Genomic DNA, 17,327 nt, shown 5'->3' with positions numbered 1-17,327 from the left:
CACTTTAAGTCTTGTATTTATTTTTTAGTAAAAATGGTGAGAATTTCATTTTGTGAACCCAAATAAAACGTGTCAGAAAAAAGTTTGACTACATAGAAAGTGTGTATAGAAGCTGCAAATAAACGTTACTGCAATCAAAATACAATGTAGAACTGTGTCTGTTTTCTTTCTCAGATCACATCATAGTTATTGGATGGTGTAAAGTTCTATGTCTTATGGTCAATGTGCATTGCTGGGATTCTACATTCAATGATGTCCCAGTGGATGAATTTTCGAATAAAAATGGTTCAGCTTACAGGTATATTCCCTGCAGGTCATTTTTCATCCAGGGTAAAGATGCCATAAACTATTGAAGAGAGTGTTAGAGGGATACAGAGAAAGGACAGGCTACCACCCCAGCTGTGACACTTACCACAGCATTCTCTTTTGCCTGTCTTCTGCTGTATGTAAAATGTTTTGCTCAACCAGCTTTTAGTCCTTTGTGACTTTGTCAGAGGAATGACCAGGCCATAGAGCTAGCTGCAAACTGAGGGTTTTGTGAATGACATGCACTCCCTCTTGATCTCTTGAGGCCTGTAGTAATTTCAGGATACAAATTCAGATTTTTTACAGCTCCTTTCCCAAAAAAATAAATATTGCAAGATGCCATTTGTACTATACTTTTACTGTGAAGTGCCCAAAGCAGACATATTACAGTTCACAGCAAACACAGTGTACTCTTCTTGAAGATTTAATCCCTTTAATCAGGCCAACAATGTTATCTGAGAATGATAGTCCTACTGAAGAATTATTATTATTACACAGTATTTAAATAGCGCCGACATATTACACAGCGCCGACATATTACACAGCGCTGTACAACGTTCATAGTCATGTCACTAGCTGTCCCTCAAAGGGGCTCACAATCTAATATCCCTAATATAGTCTTATGTCCTTATTACAGTCTAAGGTCAATTGGGGGTAAGCCATTTTACCCAACTGCATGTTTTTGGAATGTAGGAGGAAACCCACACAAATATGGGGAGAACCTGCAAACATCATGCAGATAGTGTCCTTGGAGAGATTCAAACCTGGGACCTAGCACTGCAAAGGTCAGTTTGCTAACCACAGAGCCACCATGCTGCCCAGAATGTGAAGAATGTGATTAAATTGCATTCATTCACTGTCCTCTATACTTAAGAAAAAGCCTTTGGATGTGAAATGTTCAAATAATGGTTATCATTATTATTTACTTGTATTGATATTGTGCCGACATATTACACAGTGCTAAATAAAGACCTTAGACACATCATTAACTGTCCCTCAAAGGGGCTCACAATCTAATGTCCCTATCATAGTCATATATAATTAACACAGTCTAAAGCCAACTTTTAAGGAGTAGTCAAATAGCCTAACTGCATGTTTTTGGGATGTGGGAGGAAGGTTCTTTAGGAACCTGTGTGGTGGTATGGGCAGCTAATCATAAGGTTTCAGCTGACATGAGCCTCTAGGGAAAGCCTGTTCCTTACACCACTCTATTTCCGTAACATATGAAGAACCTTACATTTGATCATGAAATATATATTTATGATTACTCCCAACACGTTATATTTCATGGAAACATAGCAAACATTGTCAAAATATATTGTGTTGCCAAACTCCATGTAATGGCCATTTTGAACTGTAAGGTGTAAGCTTATATAAAGTCATTGTACATTAAAGTAATCATTTTTGCAGACTGTGGCTTTTATGCAAGAATCACTTTGTAGGATGACTGTACCTGGACAGTGCATGGCAACAAGCTGAATTCTACAATGGAGTACAAAGGAGAAAAAAATATAGGTAATTATGGTTGGACACATGCCAGGAATAAAACATGTTTTTGTTTTTTTGTAAAAAGTAAAAGTAAAAAACCTTCTTTCCACATTTAGTACTAGGTGCTTACAAAATGTTTTAGATCCCTAAAGGCACTCTGGCCGCAGTTCTTTGGTGCCCCAGGGGCTGCGCTAATATGGTGGATCTTGCCCACACATGCTGGCTGTCACAAGGGACTGGCCATCAGTTTTTACTTGGTTTTATTTGTTTTATTATTTTTTTTTATTCATCTTCAACACTGTAGACTATATTAATAATCCATTATATAAAACTTCAAATGAAAATCTATTTTATCAGAGTTGTTATGCCACAAAACAGGGCAAATATGGGAGGGAGATTAATACTTTCAGATGGCACTGTATATATTTTACAGGCAGAAAAGCAACTGGCCAGAGAAGGATAACTTTGACACAATTGTCCAGCTTGCATAGGAAATGCAATATACAATAGAAATTGATGTTTTTGATGCAAAGATTTCTAAAGATGTATTATTTCATGTGGGCAGGGTTTATTGAAAAAAAATGTATCTCATATCCCAAAGAGCTACTCCGTATTATAGAGACAATATTATCATGGATATAATTCACTTCATCAAGAAATATTGTGTAGTAAACAGGAAAAGAACATGGCGGGTCTACACTGGTCCCTCTACAGCCTCAGACTTCTGTCCAGCTAGCATGGTACTAAATAAAACATAAACATTTTAGTTACTAATGAACAGAAAAAGACCATTGTTTTTAAAAAACAATATACCTCCAAAGTAGATGAAATGCAAATAAAAGTACCAAAAAAACAAATTTCGTTCTCTGGAAACAGAATATATTTGTATTTATGTGTTTAGAAAATGTATACAATGTATTGGAAATATTACACTAATATTATTATTATTATTGATGTTATTATTATTGTTGTTGTTACTGTAATAATAAGTTTTTATGGAGTGTAGTGCTAATTCTCCACTAGGTGGCGCAATCCTGTCTATATGTATGTGTATGGAAAAAGTAGAGGGCGTTGTAGGTTTTCCTTCGTCAGATTTTTGCACGTCCCCTATGCGATCACGGCCATACGTAATGACGTCTTCACGACAGTCTATCCAATGAGAACATCCGCTCCCTTCCCCCAGCGTTTGTTGGGGAACTGTTCATCCAATCAGCGAGCCGCAGTAGAGCGTCGCCGAGCTTCCCTGCAGATCATCTGATAACCCAGGTACGTGAACCGAGCGCCGCCGACTCGCCGCCTCCTCACCGCTCGGTTATTACTTATTAATAGGTCGTAGTCGGTAGTTGGGGCTCCTTCCCTCCTGTGTGCGGAGTGTTGTTATGGCATATTGGGCGAGCAGCGAATGTAATGAAAGGGGCTGTGACTGGGAGAGGACGCATAAAATCATGGTGAATGTGTGTGCGTATCCTGCACACCTCAGCCAGGTGTGTGTATTACATGGCGAATGTGAGAGCAATGTCTGTTCATATTGGTGCAGGCTGTGATGTTATGTGTGTATCAGTGAATATCATTTGGGTGAATACCCATTTCTGGGTGAATGTGTGATGGAGCACAGAGGCGCAGCATGGTATTATTGTCTATATTCCAGGATTGTGGAGGAAGTAAACTCTGAGCGCTATACCCAGCCTTCCTATCCTGGGGTAAGGGGCTGGTGATGCACCCAGGTAAATCCGGGAACTAAGGAAAGTTTTTAGTATAAATGAAGTTGTGTCCTGACATGCATTGCGTTATTAGGGAAGCCCATTTATTGTAGTGCGCTACCATGTATTGTGCTGGCATTGAGAAGAAATGTCAGCTCTGTGGATGTCAGTGTTACCTCAGCAGTGTGATCCCAGCCGTACCGGATATTGAGGCTCATCGTCACTTCGGGGGTCCTCTATACACTGCTGTGCTATCCATCATTCATAAAAATCCAGCTCTGCTGTGTAGTTGGTGAATGTACAGAGAGATGCATGATTGGGTGAGGCAAGTCATGTGACTTTTCAGACCATGTTTTCCTCCTGCCACACACATACAGCAGCAACATGGGGGAACCGTTAAATAACTTTCAGTCTTCAGGGAACCCCGGCTATAATTACTTTACCCACAGCTCACATTTCAAAAGGATTATTAGTGTCATCTAAACTACCCCGAGGGATACAAATTGCTCATTACTCAGGGAACTCTCAGCTACCTCTGGGGGAACCCTGGTTGTGAAACATTGCTATACAGTATAAAATGTTTTGTTATGTTACTTGGGGAGATTTCCCATCACTTTCATCACATCAAAATTCTTAAGCTAGCTACACACGTGCAATGGTTCTCATCTGATAATCAGGGCCGATATTGGGCGATAATGTTATCTGTGTACAGTGCTCGTCGTTCATCGTCCTGGCGGGTCCACAGACGAAGGACGACGAACAATCCTAATGGGAGTGAAGGGGAGAGAGCTTAGCAGGGTGACGCTCTGTTGTTCTCCCCTCTCCATAGAGCAGAACGGTGCTGTCTGTACAGCACTCATTCATACATCGTGCAGTTTTTAGATGTTGGGAAGAAAATTGTAAAAGTTAATGTTAGAAAGAAGCATTTCTCCCCCCTCCATCCTAAGTAAGACGAATAGCTCTGCAGCCAACAAAGCTGATTCTCCCAGCTGGTTGCAGAGCTATGGGGCTGACTCTGTACTGGCTGTGTTGGATCACTCCTCTCACCCTTCATAATAGTAAAACTGGAATAAAAGAGGTCGATTTACAATGCAGTAAATGTGACACTTAAACATTCCCTTGCACAGAATCTTCCAGGTACATATATTTAATTGATTCACCACCAGGGAATGTGTAAAGGAATGTCAGATTCCCTGTTTTATATAGAACTCTGTGTTGAAGAAAAAGTGATTTTTATTTGTTAGACTAAGGTTCTTTACTGCTTGTAAATAATATGTAAAACATTTATTTCCATAGTCTTCAGTGCTGCTTCCTTATGTATTACAGTGCAGCAGTATTACAATATAATTACAATGCTTTTATGATAAAAAAATAAAGTACCCCTTTGTATACAAACACAGTCAGCATATTGGTCTTGTATTTGTCAGTAAAGTATGATTGTTTAACATACCTGGGTATCACCAGCATGCAAGATGATTTTAATTATTAATGGTTAAATCTGATGAGCTGTAAAGGATTTTAAAGTGTCACACGTGAAATCAAAATTATTTTTTTTACTTTGTCTCTGATGGAATTCCCCCCCATTGGTTTGTACTGGTGAAAATTTACCAGGGAATATTTCAATGAATGCTAGATTCACCCAAGATTTCTCACCCAAGTTCTATTCTTATCCTAAACCACCTAACCCATCTAAGTATACACTAGCACACTGACTACAGCTGACTCTGAATGGTCTTGTAGGGTTGAGTATAATAAATCCATAGAGATCAGGAGACATTTTCCAATTCCTGTGACAGGTTGGTTTGGTACTAACCATACACTACAACACAGTATTTTCATCATTGGGAATCTTACATTCATTTACTCTACTGGAGCACCAATCCAAAAAAAGCGTCTGTCATTTCCCTTTGTCCATTTGTATATAGGAAGTGATTTTCTCACAGCCTGACTCCTTCACACTGATAGTTGTAAAATGTATCATAAAACCACAGCCACCTCCAAGCATGTTGTCCTAGTGGTTAAAGTGTTGGCTCAGACAGCAAGGTAAATAGATAACCAACTTCCTGTCACAGCAATGTGGGAATAAATGTTTGCTTTTTAATATTCAGTCATAAACTGGGTTAATGGTAGATCAGCTGCTGGCAGGCAGTGCAACTACACTGTAACTGCAGCAAAAGCCTCTGTGTGAACAAGAATGAAGGTCTTTATGACTTTGATGACCGGGGTACAAAACACACAAATGAAAAGATTTGGTTTTGAAGGCACACACACTGCTTATTAGATTGGCTGTTCAGAGTCCTCTGGATGCTAATGTATGTTTCATATCTGCCTGCTTGAAAGAAACTTCATGCAGATATGGCAGGAGGAATAGAGAAGAAACAATTACCTGCTAACACATTGACAAGGTTAGTTTATAAAAAGCTCAATGATCCCAAGTATGTTGTTTGCAAACCTTTCTGTTTAATGTGTGAATTGATCAAATAGCATAGATATATATTTGCATACTATGAGGAGCTTAGCTGATCATACATAAATGTATTTCTGTAGGTCTTCATTTTTCTGTGTGTTTTGTGTTCACTACACTGTAATTACAGCTCTTAACATAAGAAGGTGTGTTATGATGCTAGATCTTATAAACATTTTATGTATTTACTGGAATGCATTTCTCTTATATACAGACAGCAAATGTCAATCATTTATTTGATGTTGAAAGCTTATGACGATTAACAGGATCACTTAGATTAGGTCCACGCCAAGCATTATAGTTTATGAGTTTAGACATTAAAACTGGGGAAAGCATGACTGAAGAAACCTAAATGTTTTTGTTTTTATTTTACAGAATAAGAATGCCTCATCACTGACTGGCTTTGGATTTAAATAAACACTCAACCACTTAACCATGCAAAGTGATGTCAATACTGCTGAGAAGCTCCAGTATATCTTTTCACACAAACGCAGAAGAGTTGCCTCCATGATGTCAGATACCCCAGTATGTATTTTGGCCATGTTTTTGGTACTTTTAGGCACTATTGAAAACATTTTTGTAATAACAAAAAGTGATTTTCAGTATCATGGTTCTTTTTGCAGCCATTTATACTCCCAGCATTCATTCATTTATTTATTATTATGAACAATATAAAGGACAGAATGATCCTAATTTAATAAAGCCCTTTAAGACTGGAGAACATAGATTATCATGGGTGAACCGTGGGGAACCATCGACCTGGAATGGATTTCTTAAAATAATGTGCTATTATTTGGCAAATGTTTTCAATCCTGGGCTAGATCCATTGCAGGTTTGCTGGATTACTGAGATTCACCTGTCTATCTTCTCCAGCCTTGGAGAGCTTTGATAAAACATGTGACAGTGTGACAATGGCAGCTTTGCATAAATTAATGAATCTGAACCGTAAACTCGCCAGACCCAAGGTTTGTGACTTGTAGGGCCTAAGTTTTCAATGTTTCATAGAACTCTGTCAAGTTTTAATTTGCTGGCACTGTGGGACTAATTGTACCTGGTGACAAATATGTTGTGTGTAGTAATCTGGGAAATATAACATCATTATATGTTGAAACCAGCCATTTTTGCTATCTGTTGCAGGTTTATAGTAAAATTATGAATTAAAAATACTACAAAAATCTAAACAGTAATTTTTCCATCTTTGGTACAGGTGGAAATTGAAGCAGAAGAATATGAAGGCAATAACAGTGTTGAGTTTGGGTATGATGCAGAATATGAATGTGTAAGTATGATGTGCTATAACCAAAAAAAACTCAACATGTATAGTGACCGATTCCATAGGAACAATAAATCAGATTTCTCAAGAAATATTTAGTTTTGTTATTTGCTATACAAGTCATTTTGTAATTTAATGTTAAAAATGTACCAAATCACTTTCAGTCTTTAGACAACTGATATTTGTAACCCATAAACAATTTTAACTGTGGCAAACATCACAAAGTTTTAAAAAAAATCTGTGTACTGTTTGTGTTCACATCACCTTCAGATGTTTTCATACTTGTTGGGCTGATTTAAACTGAAAGCTCATTTGGGCTTATAAAGCCCACTAACTTGTAATGTCTGCTATCGTTGATCAGTTCCCAACCCCTCTTCTCAAATCACCCACTATATAAAAATACCATAAAGGGGAAAGGATAGAATTATACTTTAATGTACCCCTGTTTTCTGCATTGCTAGGCATGGAGTCCTGTTGAATGAAGAGCAAGCAGAATTTTGCATGAACACACTCCTTTGCAAGAGCATCTTCTTGCACAATTTCATCTGCTCTGTGTTTGAAAAGGCTCTATCTAGAAGGGTGCATATGTCATCTTTATGTATTAGCCGTTAGCCAAAAATAGGGGTAAAGTAAGTCTGATTTTTACCTTTACTCTTGACAAATAAGTTCACCTTGTTATAGAAGGCGGAGGGAGCCCTCCCACCATAAGTGAACCTCATATTAAGCAATATTTATTCATATTTCAACTAATATATGTACCTACCTTTGTAATCTATAAAATATCTTATCAGTCATAATCAAGAATTTTAATGCTCACACCTCTAGTGTGCAATCTAGGCATACTTCATTCCTGAGATTGTACAACTCCCATAATTCCCTTTGCTTGCTGCAGAGTGAAAGGTTGTGTTACTGGCTAAGTAGTGAGACAAGATGAGCCTTAAAAGGCAGGTGACGTCTATGAGGAATTTACTCCATGTATTATGTAAAACAAACTTCACTTATATTCAGAGTCCTGGGCCACTACTTCAGTGAAAGAACAAGCATTCAGAGTTGCCTGACAGAAAATTCCTACTGATTAAAAGGGCAAAGCTTAATTTAAATTATGAAGATATCACTTTACCAATAATTTTCTTCTTTGTGTTTTTTGCAACAGGCAAGTGTCAAGTCAGATATGTCTTATTCTGGAGATCAGCAGCCTTCTCTGACTGATGTACTCTACTACTGCCAGGTACAAAAGCCAAGAATTTGCATGTTTTACAGTAATCTAACTTGTACAAGAAATAACATTTGTATTTTGAGTTTAATTGGAAATTATAATGTATGTTAGTGAAGCTTATGTTTTGAGTCACTGTCCAACACTAAACAGGTCACACAAACTTTCTATTTTGGGATAAATCTCCATTTAGGTTTTTATTTAATTTAAAGACAATGTATGTAATATTCATTTGAGAAATGAATGCACTACAAAAACCTCACTACAACAACTACAACACAGATTTATGTATATACACTTTGTGTAAAATGAAAAATATTTTCTTCTACAATGTTCGCAGGAAACCTAAATTAACTTCTTATTATATTGTGTCCTTCCAGGCAATGTATGACATAGTTCAGAAACTAGACAAAAAGATGGATCGGCTCCAGAGTAAAGTCTCTGAGCTTCAGCGTGCCCAGATGAAATGCCACTTAAAACCAGTAAGTAACAAAATAGCTTTTTACATAAATGCTTTCTATTGATGCTGAATATGGGACTGGTAGTGTAGTCCACCTTGCACAGATTCCTTTTCTGGGGGTTGGGGCAATGTTGCTGCATTTTACAAGATTTAAAACAGTCGTCCCACCCTCATGTTAACTGCTTGCACTACAGTGGGATGAGAAGACACTGCAGTTTGTGTGGCTAACAGTATTATCACTGCTGATTCATAGGCCTGCAGTTTGTCATTAAGCAGTTGGCCACTCCTAACAATAACCACTGATTTCTGGATTGGCACAATTGTTCTATTGAAACCTTCCCACCTTTGGCTTCAATTGAGACCACCACACAAAAGCTCTTAGATGTGTAGTACTTTTGTTAGGGATGCTTGTGTACACTTGCTAGGTATATTCACATAGATCTACCTCTATCCTTGCATGGAGCAAACTGCTAATAATTGGTATCTAACCTGATAGTGTTGTGTCACCTCCCAAACAAATTAACTTAATGGTTAAAGCTATACTCCAGACAAAGACTAAATAATATTTTCTCTACTGTGTGGCAAAGTTTTTTTTTATTGCTGACTCCACTACCCTGCTGAAGGAACATCTTATAGAAACCGGCAGTCTAGTCTTGGCTCCTCCCGCTCAGAATTGCCTGTCTCCACTAGTCCTGCTCCTAGAACAGAAAGAGAACAGTCAGCGTGTTCATCCCTAGTTGTGGTGCAATACATGAATCTCTTCTATTTACTCAATGCAAAGAAAACCTCTCCTCTGTAAAAACACTGCTGTTAGTCCAGCTTTTCCTTGCACCAAAACGCAGTATAGTTGCCAGTTACCTCAAAACGGAGGATGATGAGAATAGAGTTAACACTATTGGCAGAAGGTTCCTTGCAAAATGGAAATGGAAAATAGTAAAGAGAACACTGTAATGCTCTTGCAACCTGATGCAGGCATGAGAACCTCATACTGAACCATCATTAGAGAATGATCAAGGTGACTGTGCTCTGTCCTAAATCAGCTGACTACTTCAGGACACTGAGCTGTTGAGATTGGTAAAATGAACTGTTGATTTCTTCCCTGCACTTCCCCTGCCTCTGAGAGAACAGCCTAGTCACAATATGTGGCAGAAATATGATTTTTATGTACTCAACATCAGCAGGAAATGTTGTAGGGTGCCACGTGGACACTTGCTTCTAGGTTCCTGTGATGACAGACCTAGGAAGATGGCTGAATTATACAGCACAAAGGTAAGGTAATTTAACCTGACAAGTTTAGCTTTAGCAGAATGGGGGGGATTCTGGTTCATTGTGTAAGTTGTGTTCATGTTTCTGGTTCAGACCTATTCATTTGTTAAATGCAAAAGAAATGCTCTATAGCTATTCTTTTTAGCCATAAGCTTTGTTTATTCCTATCAGAAACGCTTGTTGACTTTTATCGGAATTACGTTAGTAGTATTTTTTTTTAGCTGACATTCTCCTATTATTATATTAGCCTTTCATCTTTTATATTTACTTCTAGAGACCGATTAACTTTTCATCAAGAGGTCCCCATTTCATGCCACATGCAAAACTAAGACTGCAGAAACAAACCGAAAGCTTTATCACCCAAAAAATTGCACAACTTCCACCAAGTACTCCAAATTCCAATAAATCAAAGATGCAAGAGGAGAACACACAGCTTCAAGGCAGCCCAGCCTTTAAACCTATCCATTCAGTAGCAATCCCCATGGAATCTCAACAGACTCAAAGATTAAGTCCACCTCTACCAACTATTGTGTCAACCCATTCTTTACATCCAGTCGCAAATGTAACAAATAATGACCATAGAGACATAAAGACTGAAAGCTTACCTGAAAGTACTTGTGCTTCACCTCCTATCATAACTTCTCCTCTGGCTGCATCATCCGTAAAAGAAAATAAAAAGGAAATTGAGCCTGTCTTGGTCCCCCATGTATCTGTTCAGAGAAATATCACAAACGAGGAATTACCTTCATCTTCAGTTCAGCCCGTCCCAATTTATGGTAAGTTGCAAGGTTTTAGAAATTCAGCCTTGAAGTGCTAACAGTTGACATAACTGCATTGCACCAGAGCACTTCTTAAGATCATCAAAACTTGGATTTTTAGGGCCATATGAATGTGCACACCTATAGCTCCTTTTTAGTAAGGAAGCTTATTACCTGAAAATAGGCCTTTCCTTACCAATTTACCTTGGTAAATGTGGGAATGTGGGTAGAAATGTGGAAATGTGGGTAGATATAGTATAAATGAGGAGGTTTTCTCCCAAAAATTCAAGCAGTTGGCTGAGCAGCACTAACAAAGTTTGATTGATTACTTAGATACTGTTCTTGGAAAGTCTGAATATTGTCACTCTACTGACCTCTTTTTATTTTTAAATTTGTAATTATTTGTGTGTCCATCTCTCCCACTGGCAGTAAAATCATTTGGTGTGCCTCACTGATTGTGAATAAAGCATGCTGCAGCTTTTACAGAAATGCTAATTGTTTGTTTGCCTTGGTTTTGACTTTTTAATGCTAACCTGGAACTTGTAGATTAGGAAAGTCGGAGTAAAGGCAAAACTCCTCATCTGCAAACTTTGTCATTAATTGTATGCCTTTGACATCCAAAATACACTTAGTTGCCAAACTGTAAGTAAGTTATTAGACATGTTGAACAAGTGGAAGTTATTAGACATGTTGAACCAGCTTGTTCAACTCATGTCAGCTCATCAGCTGCCATGAGATGACTTCTACAGACAGAAGTTTGTCAAGTGCCAAATGCAATTGCCAAATCTAGCAACTTCAACAAAACATTGTCCGACATGCAGCTGATTTCGAAAATCATAAAGGATTGTTTTATATAATTTTTTTTTTTATTGAAATAATAACGTTGATACTCTTTGTTCAACCATAGAGTTTCTTGGGGACCCAAGCAGAAATATCAAAGTTCCCGGAAACATTTTGATGAAAGCCAGACAGAAAACACAGGCCAAGTATGCTGCACGTTATTTGGTTCGAGTTCTGTTTCCTAAAGATGTATTGCTGAGCACTACCACAGGAAGCAAGGTGCAAGGACTTCTGACACTTGATGCAAACAAAGTTTCAGCAATAAGAGGTAAGTGTGTAAATGTATATTTACATATAATTTTAAGAAATACTAATGCTCTCCATCAATGCCATAAATGCTCTTTTTGTTGATAACTGAAATCAGCATGTACAATTTAGGTAACAGTAGTCATGCTTCTCACATAAGGTTCACTGGCCATTCTGTTATCACATGTATCCCCTCTTACAGTACTATGCTTTGTTAAAATAGGAAGATAAATATTGTTTTTGCAAGATAATTATCGAAGTATATCTCATAGTGACATGACATTACTAATAAAAACAATTAATTCAGCAATTATTTATAAGGCTTTGGAGACATTAGATTGGGGAAGCAATAGCCTGCCAAAAGGTATCAGCCGGTGAGCTCACAGCAAGGGAATTTTTGTGACCGGTAGGTATACTACATGACCAGTCAGTACACTTCAGTTTGGTATAGAGGAACTTGCTCTCAAGGGGTAAAGCAAACTCTAGAAACTTCAAATTAAACTGACCAAAATTTATTGATGATTATCAAATGTAGAATTAAAGGTTTCTTGATTGGTCAGGAGAAAATACAGGCAATCATTATATAGTTTAGGAGAAAATACAGGCAATCATTATATAGTTCTGTGAGACCTCTTGATTGATTTCTGTTCAGTTGAATTTTGGCACATCCTAATAAATATATACCTGAGAGAATAATCCATTGAAAATATAATAAACTGTTTTAATTTCAATTGATTTTGAGGAATTGTTACAAAAAAAAAACGACTCTGTGTTAAATGTGGTGTGTGATAGAACATTTTCAAATGAGTTGAATTGTTTTTCTTTGTAGTTTATAGTGCTTTACATTAGTGTTCCTGCAACAATGTAGCTGCACTGACTTGTGGGAAAGGTTAAAAAAAAATAATCTGCTCCAATAGAAGACAATCCCTTCACCTATATGATTTAATAATAAATCAGAGGGGGGTCATACAACACGTGTAAATCGTGATCCCTGTCTCTTTAAGTGTTTACTTTTGCCTGGTAAATTGTGCTTTGATCTCTTGTTTTACAGAGTTCTTAGCATCTGTATTCCCTCAATGTGATCTTAGTGAATACGGGAAGGACTGGAAAACCTGTACCACAAATGTTAACGCCATGATCCGCTGTTTACATTTAGAAACCAAAAAAAATGCTGTAAGTTTAAACTGTATCTTTTATCATCATGTGTTGGGGAAAACATTTTTTTTTTCTAGTTTTTTACTCTCTGTATGATTATACTATTTAGTAGTTTGTTCATGTCTTTAACCCCTTCAGCTCTCATATCTGAAGATTTAACTCTCTTTTTTTATTTTCATTAGGTAACTACACAATGACATTGGTAAATTAACATTTTGTGAATAGAAACTATGTGTTGCGTTGTTTGTTCAATCAATTGTAGATAAAGAGGTGAGTTCTGTTTTTTCCATTGAAAGGTGCACATGTTCCCTAATCAGGCTGTTTCCCAAACTCCTGAAGACTCAATTTGTCTGGATTCTGATGATGCCATTGAGGAGGATCATGAAGCAAATGTCACTAAAAAAAATCAGAATGTTGCACTAAATACCAGCTTTGTACAAACAAATAAATTGAACAAACACAAGGATAATCGATTTCCAGGAATTCCAGCCATTGCAACACCAGTGAAACATCATCATTCTTCTGATCCTATAGGTAATATCTCTAGTTAGACCAATCTCAGCAGTTAAGGTCATATGAAGAAATGGTCTCTGCAGTGAGTTTGTGGTATATAATGGCTTTGGTGTTGTCATTCTGATTCTGGCTTCAATGTAGATGAGTCTTTTACTAGCAGCTATGTCCCTCGCTAGTCACATTGACACATAGTAGTACAAAGTGAAAGCTTATTATATTACATATACTGTACATTTACACAAACAACACTTTGTAGTGCTGTTTGGTGTACTTTACCTATGTCTATTTAAAACCTTTAAGTACATCACAGTTACTTTTACTTTACAATTTTACCCATCTCCATGCACGCACACAACTAGTGAACAAGCACCTTTCATGTAAAGAATCACCGTCTGAATAGTTTGTAAGTAGATCCCTAATAGAAACCAAATACAAATGTAAAACATGTTTTCATACTATTGGTAAAGGAATAATTAAAAAAAAAAAAAAAACATTCACCAAAATAAAAAAAGCTAAAAAAAACTTTTCAGACAAATTGTAACTTTGGCCACCAAACTAACAAATTAACCCTCAGAGAAGATATTATAATTCCCAGATTATATTTCTTCACCCTGGTTTCCTAACTGAAGTCTATCAGTCTGCCTAGCTCGTATAAATAAAAATAGGTTGCAGAATTTATTACTAAAAAAAAAAAAACAAATGGGCACATTGTATACTTTTACTTTACTTACAACAGCATTTTGTTATTAATAGTTCAAGCATGTTCCACCATTATCAGGACACTGCAAATGTACCATGAGATGGACTTTAACATAGAAAATAGAAACACACTTTTCACATAACATTTTCCTGTAAAAAAAAAAAAAAATACCATATTTAGCTTTTATATTTATCGTGCTATGTTGCTCACATTTTTTGTTCCCATTGCTTTTCAGAGTGTTTCGGTGAACCTTGGAGAAATGTGCATTTACCTTTCTCAGTGATATACATAGGCAAAGGAAAGCCTCGCCCCGAACTATCTGCAAGATACCTAATCAGACATCTTTTCCCAGAGGATGTATTAGTGAAAAGCAATGTATATGGGAACCTGGAACGAGGAGTTTTGCCTTTGGATTTCAACAAGATTGGAGCTTTACGAGGTACACTGTTTTTCACACTCAGTTGAGAAATCTTCTGCTTTCACTTTTTACAGATGCATGTAAAATTGTACAGAAAAGTCAAATGACCTTGTAAAAAAGTTTAGACAGCCCTTCAGTTATGTTGAAGTCATCTGCAGTTTGTTGAATTCTTTTTGCTGGTCGTAGGTTACCCCTCCCCCCTACTACCAGCATGCTTCCATTGAATGTCCTTTCACCAGCTCTGGTAAAAAATATTTTTTCATTCAGGCTTCATGTTTATATCTGCACGTGCTAGTTTCAGCAGCTATCTGGAAATCATCATTGTGAACCAAGAAAGTTGTTTCCAGACCTCGCTGTACTGGACGTTGTGAGGAGTAACCTGGAAGTGCCAGTGGAAGGGCTTAGGGCTCTGCAAGTCATTGTCGGCTGTAGAGCAATTTCTACATATAGAGCTATTTCAGCTGCTAGTTTGGCTGTACAATGGGTGCTAAATGGGAGATATTTAAACATTCTTTCATCTTTCCTGGCATTATCCGAATGGCTGGTATGTTCACTGCTAGCCCCACAGCATTTCTTGGCATCTTCAATTTTCCTACAGAAAGCACCATTCGTGATATCTTGATGGTCAGGGGCAACCCTAAAGGGTCAGCTACGTAGAAGAACACTTGGATGCTGATGCTTAAGGTGCTTCCTTACATTGTGGGTGTTCAACTCTAATAACCTCTGTATCTGAAAAAAAATGTGGGCCTTTTAGGGATTGGAGATTATTTCTAAAAGGATAATGGATACCCTTCCTAGTGCCTTCCAGGGGTTGACATTTACAGCTGCAATCCTGTCAGTCTCGGAGGCACCTCTTCCCACTGTCATTTCAAATGAAAATGAAAAGCAAACCTTTAGGACCCAGAAACATAAAGTTACAGTCGCTTTCATTGCTACCTGCTATCTACTGTGTAGTGTCAGAGTTTGCCTGCTCATAAGCTGCAATATATTACATTTTTCTTTTACAATTTAGATACACTTTGAACCAATCAATGCCTGTGGTGTTAACATTATTCTTGGATACTTTTTATATGGGTGCATAGCAAAAAATATTTCAGAAAATAAGTAATCATTTTTATTGACAGTATGTATTAACAAGGTATGATCATTGTGCTTCTGAAAAAAAAAAACAAAGTTGCAAAAGAAGTTTGTTATGTTATAGGGATCATTTAGAAAATTTAATTGTTGAGTATCCTGAAAAATGTAGTCTGTTTTCAATGCCCTATAATACTTTTTTCCTGATGGTGCTTAATAGCTGTATATTTATAGTGTGAGGTTAAGGCACATCCATCTACCTCTAATTGTTTGGGGGTGAGATTTGATGAGATCACTATTGTGCTGCCCACTGAGGGCTCTTATATGAAGAAGCAAACATTCTTCCTCTGCGCATACGGTATGATATGGCTTCACATAAAGATGCAATGCAGGACTATATGGTAGAGAAGAGGTAGAGTAGAAGAAAATGTCCATAAATGCTTGCAAATGCACATAAACAGCCATAAGCACTTAAAAAAGCCTCATGCATTTAAATGGGGGCCTTTGCAGTGTTTATAGGCATTTTAAGGCATTTATAATTGTTTATAGGTGTTTTAACATTGCGGGCTGGGTGCTCTTAGCAGACCATTAAGAAAACGCCTAAAATTGCTTTGGTGTGAACTCGCTTGAAAAAATGTGGTAACAACAGATATGGGTTTGTAAAATTGTTGTCCAGTGTTTAAATGCAATCTGCATAGACTTTTTATAAAGCATAAACAAGGCGTAGGTGACAATAGCCATGCATTATGCATTTACACACATGCTTTATTACTACGACTTTCCATTAATTGTGAAGTGAATGTGACAGTGCTCACGTTTAATTTGAATCTCCTGTCTGTTGTAGTGAATATTCTCATACAATGTATAATTACTGTTTCTTATTTGGATTCTGCCAGATTTCCTACAGGCGAATTACCCAGCGTTTGATCTGAAAGAAAGTGGCCATGACTGGAAAGCATGTGTGGCAGCAATCAACAGTACCATTCGCAGCTTACGCCATGATCAGAAAAAAGCAACTTTTCATACTCGGAAAATTACCTCCCTTGGTAGCTGAGAATCCCCAGGCACAGTTGCCATTAATGCCACCACATTTTTTTCTATAGAATTAATACTTGTCTGTGCCAGGATGTGCCTTTGTCTACTGAAGAAAGTTTTTCTACTGAAGCAATTTTATTGACTACTATGGAGTATAGTCCAGTTCTGCTAAACCATATTTTTTATATGTTTTATTGTTTCATAGTTATCGAGTAGAAGAAAATGTCCATAAATGCTTGCAAATGCACATAAACAGCCATAAGCACTTAAAAAAGCCTCATGCATTTAAATGGGGGCCTTTGCAGTGTTTATAGGCATTTTAAGGCATTTATAATTGTTTATAGGTGTTTTAACATTGCGGGCTGGGTGCTCTTGGCAGACCATTAAGAAAACGCCTAAAATTGCTTTGGTGTGAACT

At 37.3% G+C, this 17,327-nt stretch overlaps 1 protein-coding gene across 4 annotated transcripts; it reads left to right on the top strand.

Moving 5' to 3' along the window:
- Nucleotides 1-2,960: 2,960 nt before the first annotated feature.
- BEND2 (BEN domain containing 2) lies at nucleotides 2,961-17,113 on the top strand. Of its 4 annotated transcripts, XM_072416702.1 has the most exons (12): nucleotides 3,531-3,814; nucleotides 5,835-5,899; nucleotides 6,334-6,483; nucleotides 7,166-7,237; nucleotides 8,385-8,459; nucleotides 8,825-8,926; nucleotides 10,445-10,946; nucleotides 11,836-12,036; nucleotides 13,066-13,187; nucleotides 13,466-13,703; nucleotides 14,618-14,821; nucleotides 16,771-17,113. In XM_072416702.1, exons 3-12 carry the CDS (start codon nucleotides 6,394-6,396, stop codon nucleotides 16,926-16,928), a joined length of 1,764 nt encoding a protein of 587 aa, XP_072272803.1. In that variant the 5' UTR covers nucleotides 3,531-3,814; nucleotides 5,835-5,899; nucleotides 6,334-6,393; the 3' UTR covers nucleotides 16,929-17,113. The 4 variants fall into 4 exon arrangements, with proteins under 4 accessions (XP_072272796.1, XP_072272821.1, XP_072272803.1 ...); XM_072416695.1 differs by lacking the exons at nucleotides 3,531-3,814; nucleotides 5,835-5,899 and adding an exon at nucleotides 2,961-3,060; XM_072416720.1 differs by lacking the exons at nucleotides 3,531-3,814; nucleotides 5,835-5,899 and adding an exon at nucleotides 3,077-3,278.
- The last annotated feature ends 214 nt before the right edge of the window (nucleotides 17,114-17,327 follow it).

Source organism: Pyxicephalus adspersus, chromosome 1 (assembly GCF_032062135.1).
Source record: "Pyxicephalus adspersus chromosome 1, UCB_Pads_2.0, whole genome shotgun sequence".
Lineage (NCBI taxonomy): Eukaryota > Metazoa > Chordata > Amphibia > Anura > Pyxicephalidae > Pyxicephalus > Pyxicephalus adspersus.
Note: the sequence above shows the minus strand (reverse complement) of the source record. Positions and strands in the feature narration are given on the sequence as shown.